Genomic DNA, 15,418 nt, shown 5'->3' on the forward strand with positions numbered 1-15,418 from the left:
CTAACAATAAATGGCTTAGTACAAACAAGGTCAAGTCACTTTGCTAGTGGATGGCTTTGGTTTTACAGTTCTCTGAGTATAGTAACTCAATTTGAAATTGGTAGAGGCACTTTATCACAGAAAAGGGTAACTTCCAGTTACCACTTTGTAGCTTGATTTATTTGCTTCTTGAAGATTTGTGACATTCCCTAAAATTACTTTGCATTTACTACAAGAGAAATAATATCATACATAGTATCTTTTTATTGGCAAGGCTTATTTTCTGATAGTGATCAATATGATTCTCTCTTAAGGGAAAGTACCAGAATGTTTTCTTTTAAAAATAATAAATCTGTATTTATCATTAATATCCTAATGAGAGACAAGATAAAATATATATTATTAAAACTCAACAGTAACCACAGCTTTGATTTAGACCTTAGGTGTACTCTCCAATATGGTAGCCATTAGCTGCGTGTGGCTATTGATATGTGAGCACTTGATATGTGGCTACTTCAAATTGAGATGTGCAGTAAGTATAAAATACACACAATATTTCAAAGACAGTTCAAGAAAAGAATATAAAATATCTCATGAATATATTTTATATTAACTACACATTGAAATGACAATAATTAGTATATATTAGGTTAAATAAGTTTACTTTTGAAGTTAAATTCACTTGTTTCTTTTTACTTTTTAAAATGTGACTATAAGAAAATTTTCATTTAATAGCCTTCCACAAAGAGAACTGTCTGGGCCTAGATGGTTTTACCAGTGAGTTCTACCAAATAGTTAAGGAAGAAATGATACCAGTTCTCCAGAATCTCTTCTAAAAAATAGAAGAGGAAACACTTCTTAACACATTCTATGAGACCCATTATTAACAAAACCAGATGAAGATATTATAAGAAAGGAAAATTACACCAATAATTCTCCTGAACATAGAAACAAATATCCTCAACAAAATATTAACAAATTCCAATAATGCATATAAAGAATTATATACCACAATCAAGTGAGATTTATAACAGGTATGCAAGACTGGTTCAACATTCAAAATACAATCAATGTAACAGTCTAAATACATCAACAGTCTAAAGAGAAAAAGTCACATAATCATAAATCATGTGGTTTTTATGATTAATTATGATCAATCTAAATCAATTGATTTAGGAAAAGCACTTGACAAAATTCAATACCAATTCATGATAAAAAGAAAACTCTCAGCAAACTAGGAATAGAAGAGAATTTCCTCAAATAGATAAAAAAAATCTACAAAAACCCTACAGCTAACATCATAGTTAATGGTGAGAAACTGGGCACTTTCCCCTAAGATCAAGAACAAGGCAAAGGTGCCCTCTTTCACCTCTCCTACTCAATATAGTTCTAGTTAATGCTATAAGGGAAGGTGAAAAAAGAATATAAAAGATATACAAACTAGAAAGAAAGAAATAAAACTCTCTACTTACAGATGACATGATTGTCTATGTAGAAAATCCCAAAGAAGCAACAAAAATCTCCTAGAACTAATAAATAACAAGATTGCAACATGCAAATGTCAATTGTTTTCCTATATACCAACAAGGAATAAATGGAATTTGAAATGTTAAAAAATATCATTTATAATAGCACTTAAAAAGCAAATACTTAGAGATAAACACAATAAAATATGTACAGGACCTGTATGCAGATAGCTACAAAACACTGATGAAAAAAATCAAGGAAGATATAAATAAATGGAAAAATAGCTCATGTTCATGGATTGGAAGACTCGATCCACTTTCCTCTTTCTTCTCCTTCTGGGATCCCTATTATGCATAGGTTGGCATGCTTTATATTATCCCATAGATCTCGTATGTTGCTTTCATTTTTTTCATTTGTTTTTCTGTCTGCTGTTCTGATTGGGTTATTTCCATTATTCTATCTTCCAGATCACTTATACATTCTTCTTCATTATTTAGTCTGCTATGCATTGCTTTTAGCTGGGTTTTTATTTAGGCAATTGAGTTGTCTAATTTTGATTGGTTCCTCTTTATAGTTTCTAGTTCCTTGTTACAGTGACGTACATTTCTATTGAGAATCTTTCTTAATTCCTTTCACATTTTTATTACCTCCTTTTCGAACTTGGGGTGTGATATACTGGAGAGGTCTGTTTCATTGTTCTCTCAGAGGATTTCTCTTGTTCTTTTAATTGGGAGTATTTCCTATGCTTTTTTATTTTACTTAAATTTCTCTGACTATGAATTTATTTAGAAACAGTTATTGCCTGTGGTCATGAAGGGCTGTTTTTATGTGGGAGCATCCCTGTGTAGACTGTGTGAGTCCAATACTTTTGGTGTAAGGGCTATATTTAGTACAGATGCCTGCCATGTCTTTCCTCAGAATGTGCTGGCTGTTGTCCTCTTGATAGGGGGTGTGTTTGGTGTTGTGGTGACCAGAGCCTGCACTAGATGTTGGGTGAGGCCTCCTCTTTGCTCTGTGTTTTAAGAATAAAGGCAAAAGGAACCATACATAAGCACTGCTCTCATTGATAAAGTTTTTCCCCATGGGCGTATGGGATAATAAACAGCTATGTGTACATGTACACATGTATACTGGAATAAACAACTAAGTAAATGGATGATGGATAGTGGGTGTCAGGTTTCTCACTGTTGGAGTAAGAGATTACAGATAGGCATGAGGAAGAGGCTAGAATGTATTGGTGTTATTGGTATGAACTCATGACTAGCTTAATGTAGATATAGGTAACTCCATATAGGAATGTTTGTAGCTGTGTGTATGGATGGATTTGTATACACACATATATCTTCTTGCTCTATCAACTGAGAGGGCCTAGAAACAATGACACCCAAATACGTAGTACCCAGATCTTGGTTTCTAATATCGTTCTCCAATAAAAAGAACCAAGGCCTCTTGGAGAAATGGCAGATATTGGCGGTAGGGGGGGCAAGAAATATACACGATGAGTCTGGAGCATCTCATAGTGCCAGAAAGTAAGGAAATACAAATAAATAATGAGAGGAAAAATATGGCGGAGAAGTAGAAGGACGTGGAGGGCATCTCTCTCCACAGATGCATCAGGAATACATCAAAAGATGCAATAATTTCCACAGAAAACCTGCTGAACATTAGCAGATGACCTTGGACACCTGAAAAGGACTGCAAAGATCCCGACCTAACTGGGTAGCACAGAGGGGGGGAAAAAAAGGAGAAAGAGGAGAAGAAAGGAAAGGGACAGGTCCTACACCTAGGGGGTGGGCGGAGCTTAAACAGAAGAGAGATTGCTGAATTCAGGGAAATCCCCTTATCTGATGGGGAAACCCCACTCTAACGGGGAATTTGATTGGTTCAGAAGGGAGGCATTTGGGAATGTCCAAAGAGGGTGAAGTGGCTGATCTGGGAGAGAGTGAAAAACACACAGAGGGTCCGTACCATGGCTCTGCATGTCCTGGACTGAGATGTGGGTTCACAGCTCAGGGGTCTGGGAGGTGGAACGTGGGAATTGGAGAACTGGTTCAAGGTGAGAAACATTGTTGGCTGTGGGGAGATGGACTGATCCATTCTGTGGTCAGTTCTAGCTTTTAATTTTAATTATGATCTTAATCCTAAGGGACCTTCACATTTTATAACATTTTTTATTCTGTTTTTTTACTTTTATTTTTATTTTAAGCTTTTTTTATATTTCTATTTCTAGTTAGCTTTTTTGTAGTGCTGAGTTTATCTCCCCTATCTTATTTTCTTCTTTATCTTTAATACATTTCTATTTTTTTCTTTTTCTTTCTATATTTCCACTCATACTATGCTCTTCTGTTGCTCTGTGTTCTATCCCTTTTTATTTTATCTTATTGTACTTTTAATAAATATTATTGGTGTTCTCTATTTCCTTGCTTTATTCTTCAGACGACACACCACTTTTGTTTTTGTTATTAGGTTTTGTCTTTATCTGAGTTATAATTATAATTGTTTGATTTTATTTTGGGGATCTTCAGTCTATCTGGTTGTTCTCTTCCTCTTTGTTATATTTGCTCCCCTTTTCTATTTGGTCCTTGTTATATTTGGTCTTCGTTTTCACAATTTCCCTGGTGTTTGTTTGTTTGTTTGTTTTGAATTTTTGTTGCTTTTCACTTTAATTGTCTAATTGCATTCTTGGATTCTTCTATCAGGTTGTTGTAGTGCTTTATGTTCTATTGGATTCTGTTTTTGTGCTTCTTTTGCATATACGTGTTTCCTTGATTCAGTATTTGTTTGTTTGACTTAATCTTTAACCATTAGTCTTCGGCTTGGATAGTCTATTTTAATTCCTTTTATTGCCAGGACAAATGACCTCTGGAGTCTAGATTCCTTGACCCAAAGTCAAGTCAGAGGCTCTGGGGAGGGAGCACTGAGTCCAGGACTCTAAACCACTAGAGGGTCCTCAGCCACAGGGAAGATTATCCACAGAGAATTCTCATGGAGGCCTCTCTCAGAGTCTAAGATCCAGCTTCACCTGACTGCCTGCAGCTGCCAGTGCTGGATACCTCACACCAAACTACAAACAAGACAGGAACACAAACCTACATATTAGCACCCAGATTACCAAAAGCCATATTAAGTTCACAGATACCCTAAAACACACCACCTGCCACAGCCCTGCTCATCAGAGGGAAAAGACTCATATACACACACCAGAAAACAGGCACCAGACCCTTCCATCAGGAAGCCTACTCAAGACACTAGACCAACCCCACCACAGAGGGCAGAAGACAGAAACAAGAGGAATTACTACTAGGCAGCATAGGGAAAGGAGACAGCAAATACTATCCATTAGACAAAATGAGAAAACAAAGAAACACCTTGCAAGTAAAGGAGCAAGATAAGAAATGACAAGGCCAAATAAATGAAGAGGAAATAGGAAAATTGCCTGAAAAAGAATTCAGTGTAATGATAGTAAAGATGACCCAAAATCTCAAAAACAAAAATAGAGAAAATACAAGAAACATTTAATAAAGTCCTAGAAGAACTAAAGAGCAAACAAACAGTAATGAGCAAAACAATAACTGAAATTAAAAGTACTCTAGATGGTATAAACAGCAGAAAAACTGAGGCAGAAGAACAAATAAGTGAGTTGGAAGATAGAATGGGGGAAATAACTGCCACAGAGCAGGAAAAAGAAAAAAGAATGAAGAGAATGGAAGACAGTCTCAGAGACCTTGGTGACAACATTAAGTACACTAACATTCGAATCGTAGGTGTCCCAGAAGAAGAAGAAAAAAAGAAAGGGACTGAGAAAATATTTGAAGAGGTTATAGTGGAAAACTTCCCCAACATGGGAAAGGAAATAATCAAGTCCAAGAAGTGCAGAGAGTCCCATACAGAATAAACCCAAGGAGAAACACACAGAGGCACATATTAATCAAACTAACGAAAATTAAACACAAAGAAAAAATATTAAAAGCAACAAGAGAGAAGCAACAAATAACATATAAGGGAAAACCCATTAGGATAACAGCTGATCTTTCTGCAGAAACTCTGTAGGCCAGAAAGAAGTGGTAGGATATAATGATTGTCTTGAAAGAGAAAAACCTACAATGAAGAATATTCTACCCAGCAAGAATCTCATTCAGATTCAATGGAGAAATCAAAAGCTTTCCAGACAAGCAAAAGTTAAGAGAATTCAGCACCACCAAACCAGTCTTACAACAATTGCTAAAGGAACTTTTCTAGGCAGGAAACATAAGAGAAGAGGAAGACTTACAAAAACAAACACAAAGCAATTAAGAAAATGGTAATAGGAACATACATGTCAATAATTACCTTCAATGTAAATGGATTAAATGCTCAAACCAAAAGACACAGACTGGCTGAATGGATACAAATAGAAGACCCTTCTATAGGCTGTCTATAAGAAACCCACTTCAGACCTAGGGATCCATACAGACTGAAAGTAAGGGGATGGAAAAAGATATTCCATGCAAATGGAAGTCAAAGGAAAGCTGGAGTAGCAATACTTATATCAGACAAATTAGACTTTAAAGTAAAGACTATTACAAGAGACAAGGAGGGACAGTACATAATGATCAAGGGATCAATCCAAGAAGAAGATATAACAATTGTAAATATCTGTGCACCCAACAAGAACACCTCAATACATAAGACAAATGCTTGCAGCCATAAAAGGGGAAAACGACAGTAACACCATAATAGTAGGAGACTTTAACACCCCACTTACACCAATGGACAGATCATCCAAACAGAAAATAACTAAGGACACACAAACTTTAAATGACACATCAGACCATCTTGACTTAATTGATATTTGTAGGACATTCCATCCAAAAACCACAGAATACACTTTCTTCTCAAGTGCACACAGAACATTCTCCAGGATAGATCACATCTTGAGCCACAAATCAAGACTTGGTAAATTCAAGAAAATTGAAATTGTATCAAGCATTTTCTCCAACTGCAACGCCACGGGACTAGATATCAATTACAGGAAAAAAACTGCAAAAAATATAAACACACGGTGGCTAAACAATACATTATTAAACAACCAAGAAATCAAAGAGGAAATCAAAAACTGCATAGAGACGAATGACAAGGAAAACACAATGACCCAAAACCTCTGGGACGCAGCAAAAGCAGTTCTAAGAGGGAAGTTTATAGCAATACAACCCTACCTCAGGAAACAAGAAAAATCTCAAATGAACAAGATAACCTTACACTTAAAACAATTAGAGGAAGAAGAACAAAAAAAACCCAAAGTGAGCAAAAGGAAAGAAATCATAAAGATCAGATCAGAAATAAATGAAAAAGAAGTGAAGGAAAGAATAGCAAAGATCAATAAAACTAAAAGCTGGTTCTTTGAGAAGATAAACAAAATTGATAAACCATTAGCCAGACTCATCAAGAAAAAAAGGGAGAAGATGCCAATCAACAGAATTAGAAATAGAAAAGGAGAAGTAACAACGGACACCACAGAAATACAAAAGATCATAAGAGATTACTACAAGCAACGATATGCCAATAAACTGGATAACTTGGAAGAAATGGATACATTCTTAGAAAAACACAATCTTCCAAGGCTGAACCAGAAAGAAATAGAAAATATGAACAAACCAATCACAAGTACGGAAATTGAGACTGTGATTAAAAATCTACCAACAAACAAAAGTCCAGGGCCAGATGGCTTCACAAGCGAATTCTATCAAACATTTAGAGAAGAGCTAACACCTATCCTTCTCAAACTATTCCAAAATATAGCAGAAGGAGGAACACTCTCAAACTCATTCCACGAGGCTGTCATTACCCTGATACCAAAACCAGGCAAAGATGTCACAAAAAAAGAAAAGTAAAGGCCAATATCACTGATGAATATACATGCAAAAATCCTCAACAAAATACTAGCAAACAAAATCTAACAGCACATTAAAAAGATCATACATAGGGCTTCCTAGGTGGCGCAGTGGTTGGGAGTCCGCCTGCCAATGCAGAGGTCATGGGTTCGATCCCAGCTCCAGGAAGATCCCATATGCCGCGGAGCAACTAAGCCCGTGTGCCAAAAAAGAAAAAAAAAAAAAAAAAAAAAAGATCATACATCATGATCAAGTGGGGTTTATCCATGGAATGCAAGGATTCTTCAATATACACAAATCAATCAGTGTGATACATCATATTAACAAATTGAAGGATAAAAACCATATGATAATCTCAATAGATGGGGAAAAAGCTTTTGACAAAATTCCACATCCATTTATGATAAAAACTCTCCAGAAAATGGGCATAGAAGGAAGTTATCTCAACAGAATAAAAGCCATATATGACAAACCAACAGCCAACATCATTCTAAATGGTGAAAAACTGAAAGCATTCCCTCTAAGAACAGGAACAAGTCAAGGGTGCCCACTCTCACCACTATTATTCAACATAGTTTTGGAAGTGTTAGCCACAGCAATCAGAGAAGAAAATGAAATAAAAGGAATCCAAATTGGAAAAGAAGTAAAATTGTCACTCTTTGCAGATGCCATGATATTATACATAGGAAACCTGAAAAATGCTACCAGAAAACTGCTAGCACTAATCGATGCATTTAGTAAAGTAGCAGGGTACAAAATTAATGCACAGAAATCTCTTGCATTCCTATACACTAACAACAAAAGAGCAGAAAGAGAAATTAAGGAAACTCTCCCATTTACCATTGCAACAGAAAGATTAAAATACCTAGGAATAAACCTGCCTAAGGAGGCAAAAGACCTGTGTGCAAAAAACTATAAGACACTGATGAAAGAAATCAAAGATGATACAAACAGATGGAGAGACATACCATTTTCTTGGATTGGAAGAATCAACATTGTGAAAATGACTATAATACCCACAGCAATTACAGATTCAACGCAATCCCAATCAAATTACCAGTGGCATTTTTCACAGAACTAGAACAAGAAATTTTATGATTTGTATGGAAATGCAAAAGACCCCGAATAGCCAAAGCAATCTTGAAAAGGAAAGACAGAGCTGGAGGAATCAGGCTCCCTGACTTCAAATTATACTACAAGGCCATAGTGATCAAGACAGTATGGTACTGGCACAAAAACAGAAATAGAGATCAATGGAACAGAATAGAGAGCCCAGAGGTAAACCCACACACATATGGGCACCTTATCTTTGACAAAGAAGGCAAGAATATGCAATGGAAAAAAGACAGCCTCTTCAATAAGTGATGCTGAGAAAACTGGACAGCTACATGTAAAAGAATGAAATTAGAACACTTCCTAACACCATACACAAAAATGAACTCAAAATGGATTAAAGACCTCAATGTAAGGCCAGACACTATAAAACTCTCAGAGGAAAACGTAGGCAGAACACTCTGTGACATAAAGCATAGCAAGATCCTTTTTGACCCACCTCCTAGAATAATGGATATAAAATCAAAAATAAACAAATGGGACCTAATGAAATTTAAAAGCTTTTGCACAGCAAAAGAAATCATAAACAAGACAAGAATACAACCCTCAGAATGGGAGAAACTATTTGCCAATGAAGCAACGGACGAAGGATTAACCTCCAAAATATACAAGCAGCTCATGCAGCTTAATATCCAAAAAGCAAATAACCCAATCCAAAAATGGGTGAAGACCTAAATAGACATTTCTACAAAGAAGACATGCAGATGGCTAACAAGCATATGAAAAGATGCTCAACATCACTAATCATTAGAGAAATGTAAGTCAAAGCCACAATGAGGTATCACCTCACCCCAGTCAGAATGGCCATCATCAAAAAATCTGGAAACAATAAATGCTGGAGAGGGTTGCATAGAAAAGGGAACCCTCCTGCACTGTTGGTGGGAATGTAAATTGGTACAGCCACTATGGAAATCAGTATGGAGGTTCCTTAAAAAACTAAAAGTAGAACTACCATATGACCCAGCAATCCCTCTCCTGGGCGTATACCCAGAGAAAACCATAATCCAAAAAGAAACATGTACCATAATGTTCATTGCAGCACTATTTACAACAGCCAGGACATGGAAGCAACCTAAATGCCTATCAACAGATGAATGGATACAGAAGATGTGGCACATATGTACAATGGAATATTACTCAGCCATAAAAAGGAATGAAATTGAGTTATTTGTAGTGAGGTGGATGGACCTAGAGACTGTCATACAGAGCAAAGTAAATTAGAAAGAGAAAAACAAATACCATATGCTAACTCATATATACGGAATCTAAAAAAAATGGTGCCGATGAACCCCGTGACAGGGCAAGTATAAAAATGCAGATGTAGAGAACGGACTTGAGGACACAGGGTGGGGGGTGGTGCGAAGGGGAAGCTGGGACGAAGTGAGAGAGTAGCATTGACATATATACACTACAAAATGTAAAATAGATGGCTAGTGAGAATTTGCTGCATAACATAGGGAGATCTGGTAGATGATGGGTGATGAGTTAGAGGGCTGGGATAGGGAGGGTGGGAGGGAGTTGTGGGAGGGAAGGGATATGGGGTTATGTGTATAAATACAGCTGACTCACTTTGGTGTACCTCAAATACTGGCGTAACAGTGTAAAGCAATTATATTCCAATAAAGAGCTTTAAAAAAATAGAAATGGTAATATAAATGATTTATTATACATATACAGATCAACACTGAAACCAAGCAGGACCCTGCAGGGCCTTCTCAGATACAAAAGCCCCTCCATGTCTCCCTTTTCTTTTTCTTTTTTTTTTTTTAAATAAAATAAAATAAAAAAATGGTACTGATGAACCCAGTGACAGGGCAAGAATAAAGATGCAGATGCAGAGGGCGGACTTGAGGACCCGGGGTAGGGAGCAATGGGGAAGCTGGGACGGAGTGAGAGAGTAGCACTGACATATATACAGTACCAAATGTGAAATATCTAGTGGGAAGCTGTTGCATAACACAGGAAGATCAACTTGATGATGGGTGATGACCTAGAGGGGTGGGATAGGGAGGGTTTGATGGAGTTGCAGGAGGGAGGGACTATGGGGATATACGTATAAATACAGCTGATTCACTTTGTTGTACAGCAAAAACTGGTACAACAGTGTAAAGCAATTATATTCCAATATAGAGCTCAAAAAACAGAGGAGAAGGGAACAAATAAAAAATAAAGGTTAAAATATTAAAATAAATAATGTTTAACATATGTCAAAGGAATACAGGAACCAGTTGACTGAAGGAATTATTAATGACAAAGCTGGGGCAATTTGAGAAACAAAATAAAGTAGTATTGGATTATAACCCAAAGAATAAAATAAATATTCATAAGTCCACATTGATAGAAATAAATGAATAAATAAATGGGGGAAAATAGACAAACTTCCTGTACAGAATTCCAAATAGTTTATATAGATACTGCCTTTCATGGAGGTGGGCTTGAACTCTTGAACTCTTCAACCCTTGAGTGTGGGCTGTACCTAGTGATTTGCCTTCAAAGAGTACAGTATAGAGAGGGAACCTGACAAACATTCCCTCAGCCAGATGATCAAGGTTAACATCAAAATAAAATAAATAAAATAATATATAATATATTGATTCATTAATTGTGACAAATGCACCATTCAGTGATAAATCACATTGAAGGTATGGACCCTTGACATGATGTGAGAGAATGCCACTTCACCTGTGTGATCTTCCTGCCCAAATCCCTTAACCCCAGTCTAATCATGAGACAAACATCAGCCAAATCCCAATCGATGGACATTCTACAAAATATTTGACCAGTACTCCTCAAAACTGTCAAAGAGCATCAAAAACAACAAAAGTCTAAGAAATTGTCACAGCTAAGAGGGGTCTAAGGAGACACAATAATTAAAGGAAATATTGTGTCCTGGATAGATTCTAGAATGAGAAAAGGACACTAGTGGAAAGCTAAGATAATCTGAATATAGTATGGGCTTTAGTTAAAATAATATATAATATATTGATTCATTAATTGTGACAAATGCACCATTCTAATGTAAGCTACTAATCATAGGGGAAACTGGGTTTGAGAGATATGGGGAACTCTTTGTACTATTTTTACAATAATTATGTATATCTAAAACTATTCAAAAATAAAAAGTCTATTTTAAAAAAGCATATTGGTCCCATCTATTCCCATAGCAGTTTTTTTTTTTTCATTTTTTACTATCCCTGAGTAGTATCAAAGCAATCCAAAGCTTCTACAACTCTTCTCCTGTTGCCTGCCATCGGTTGGCAAAGAGAAATGGAAGTCTCATTGGGGAATGTCATTTTCTCTGAATCAAGACAATTGTTAGGATGGTGCTGGCAATGGCATTTAAGTCGTAAATGTTTGACTTTGTGCATGATGTATCTTAGTCTTGGAAGACTTCTTTCTTTGATAGCAGGAGGCTGAAATTCTTACAGATCTTATTACTCACAAACCCCAGGAGCTGAGGGCTCCTGGCCATTCCTCAGAGCCATTTCTTAGAAGAAAGGAAGGAAAGAAGGATGGATGAGCTAGAGAAAGATTTCATTATCTTGAGTAAGTACTAATTGCTATAATGCTAAGCATCTTAGACCTACTTAGCTGTGGATTATGGATTAAAATTACCCTGTTTTATTTTTCTAGCAAGCACAGTGTTACTAATAAGGTTCACAAAGTTTGCATTTTTCTCTTAGGAAGTAAAAGGAACACAGAGCTCTTTAACTAGTTGGATCTTTTGGACATAGTGCTCAGAGGAAGGGAATGTGAGACAGCAGCAGGGATTTGGGGAGGCGTTTACAATTTACAGCTCAATGAGATGCAAAAATATTCATTGTTAATAGCTTCTGCTGGGAGTTCAGCAACCCCAAAAAGAAAAGGAGTATTGACTCATTGGTCTATAGAGGCCACCTGCCTGCTTCTTAAATTGTTTTGAAGGAGCCAGTAAGTGCCCCATGAATCCATCCTGGCACCTGCATGGCGATATTTTGGGTGAGCTCTGTTAAATAGAACATGAAAGTGGTCAAACTCACACATTGTTTTTTGAAAGTTATGTATGATGGGTAAATAAAATGAAAGGTAAATCTGAGTGAAAGAAGAAAATTGTGAAGACTTTAACAGAGTTGCCAACATAAGACTCACATGAGACTAGGTCTTCAAAACTCAATTTAGCTCATTGCCTCCCACCACCTTCCTTCTCTACCTTTTCCCTTCCTAACATCCACCACGAGCATCACAACTATTCTAAACTTACCGGGGAAGTTGGAAGCTTCCTTAATGTGGCACAAAGTAATGAAGTAACTGTGTATTATGTGGTCCTGGAATCGTGCTCTTTCACTGCCCTACTGCTGGATGATACTCTTCTCCTCTACAAAGGCCACTGGGGCTACCCTTAGAAGGTGCACATTAAGTCAGGGTTAGTGTCAAAATAATAATAGCAAATACGCATAGCCTTTACTATGTGCCAGGCTCTCTTCTGAGCGTTTTTCATAGATTACGTCATTGTAATCAAGCTCATTACTCGATAAGGCACTTGTAGTTTTATTCTCCCCGTTGTTTAGATGAGGAAACTGAAGCACAAAGGCTGCTTTTGAGATTTTACAGTTTGATGCCTCACCTGTGCCACATGAGCCCCCATAAGCCTTGGATTTGTCCTTAAGGAAGGTAATTTCATTTGTTTATGGGTATCTGCCTCACTCCCCACTGCTTCTTTTCCTAAAGCTGGCATTTCTGACCTGAGAAGCCTTCGTATGCCTGTTTCCCCAAATCCTTTCCCTTTCCATGTAAAGGTGGATGGGGTCCTTTTCGGCATCAGCCGCTCTGGCATGTCCTCCCATCTGCGCAAGCCTACATCATTCTTGCGCTCAAAGTTGCCTGCACCTCAATCTTTCCCCTCAGCACCTCTTGCCTTAACTCTCCTGACAGACCTGCTTTGCCTTCACCCTCTCTCCATCCATTTCGGGGTGTTCCGCATCACCACAGAACTCCAGATCTTTGGAAATGACTTCATTTAGCACAGTAGTTTCCCTTTTCCCTTTCTGGTCTCCCACTTAGAAGGGGAAAGTCTTTTTATGTCTTTAATCTTACTTCTTTCTGGCCTCTAAGACCTTGATATTCAGCCTCTGCAACCAATTCCTAACTGTGCTGAAACATCACTTACATTGTCTCAATTCACTGATTACTTTTCTTCTTATTTAGGGATGCTGCACTGTATTTCTGTTTAGGCTCACTAGCACATTTGGATAACACAAACCAAAGGAGTCTGAATTATGGACACTATATATGTGATAAATATGGCTACATTGATAATCATACTACAATGTATAAATGTATCAAAATAACAGCTGTATACCTTAAACTTACACAATGTTACGTGTCAAATTTATTCAATAAAAATAATAAGAATGTGCTACTAAAGCACTCCTTTTGTTGTATTATAAATCTTAAGCATATTCTAACCTAGCATATATTAACAAAAAATATGTTCTGACAGCACATACTGTGTTCAGAAACTTTACTGCTCTTGGAGGAAGTAATACAGGAGACACAAAGATGTATTTAACAACATCAGTAAGGACTATATTCATAGTGAAGTAAAATAAATCATAAATGATGCATACATAGATGACTCAATAGCAATTAATACTGTGTAAAGTGTTCTGGGAAATATAAAATATTGGACTGGTCCTGGGTGGTGGGAGGGACTAAATCACCCTAGCATGAAATTCTTTTAACTGAGAACAGTTATTTTTCATTCTATTGTACGTGAAGGATAAAATATTTACTTGAGAATGCTGTTTGCAATCAGCTAATTAAAAGTTGTAAATAATTTCTTGTTTTGATAGCAGGAAGGGTTGTTTTTTTCTCAAAGATTGTATGACATATCAAGGTAAGGACTATCCATATCTTTATTTCACAACTCTAAATGGTACATATTATTTCCATGTTACAAAGAGGAAAATGAAGGCTCAGAGAGACTAAGTTATCTAAGGTCACAGAGTATCTATAGAAAGTGAAGTGCCAATATGAGTTTGTATGATCCCAAATCCATGCTATTTCTACTGCAACACACTGCCATTCAAAGATGACATAAAGTTTACCGTGCAGGAGCTTACAGCCTAGGACCCTGACTAACTCGATTTACTTCCTCCTCTTCTTCCTCAGCTTCCTTCCCAAATGAAAGTAAACTAAAACTTTTTGTGCCTTTGGGTTTCAATTTCTTTACTTCCTCCTCTGGTTTCTCTTTTTTTGGCCGTTTTATTTCTCTTGGAATGATGTCATCAAAAGGATTAAACAAAACCTCACAGCTTTTTATTTTGTGTGGATTACGTGGTCTTTCTTCACCATCAATGTCTACTTCTGTCAGTCGCAGCATGTTATATACTGTATCCCCTGTAACCCTTCCAAAGATGGTGTGCTTATTGTTAAGTTCATCTGCTCGACCCAGTGTAAAGAAAAACTGGCTACCGTTATCATGAGAACCAGCATTTGCCATGGCAACCAGACCTTTCCGATTAAAAAGCAACCGTGAGTGGAATTCATCCTTGAATAGGGCTCCATAGATAGACTCTCCACCAGTCCCTGTACCAGTAGGATCTCCCCCTTGGACTATAAAACCAGGTACAACTCTATGAAATATGGTGTTGTCATAATATGCTTCCAAACACAGCTGAATGAAATTTCTGCAGGATTTAGGAGCTTCTTTTGACCACAACTCTGTATCAATATCTCCAGCTGTGGTTATCAATAAAACCTTCCCGTTCGTGGGAGGCTCCCGGATGTAAATGTTGCTCATGCTGGTCAGTGCTCAGGACTCTGCTCCTAAGCGGGGATGAGAGTGAACAGTCGATAACTAAAGCTGGGGAAGTGGTTTTTAACAAGGAGAAGAAATGAAGAACAAAAATGTATATATTGAACGTTCACAGTTATTGAGAAGGTGGTAAGGGAGTCACCGAGAGGGAAGAAAGGCAGGAGAAAACTCTCTCAGTCTTTTCAATGTTACC

General features: G+C 37.0%; 1 protein-coding gene across 1 annotated transcript; it reads right to left on the reverse strand.

Annotated features, from left to right (window-relative positions):
- Positions 1 to 14,526: 14,526 nt before the first annotated feature.
- Positions 14,527 to 15,210, reverse strand: LOC130841529 (spliceosome-associated protein CWC27 homolog). The gene has a single exon (XM_057717656.1). It carries the CDS (start codon positions 15,208 to 15,210, stop codon positions 14,527 to 14,529), a length of 684 nt encoding a protein of 227 aa, XP_057573639.1.
- Positions 15,211 to 15,418: the final 208 nt, after the last annotated feature.

The sequence above is a fragment of the Hippopotamus amphibius genome, chromosome X, assembly GCF_030028045.1.
Source record: "Hippopotamus amphibius kiboko isolate mHipAmp2 chromosome X, mHipAmp2.hap2, whole genome shotgun sequence".
Taxonomy (NCBI): Eukaryota; Metazoa; Chordata; class Mammalia; order Artiodactyla; family Hippopotamidae; genus Hippopotamus; species Hippopotamus amphibius.

Bases quoted from the DNA above. Each gene is read 5' to 3' on its own strand.
- LOC130841529 (XM_057717656.1), bottom strand. From the start codon at position 15,210: ATGAGCAACATTTACATCCGGGAGCCTCCCACGAACGGGAAGGTTTTA.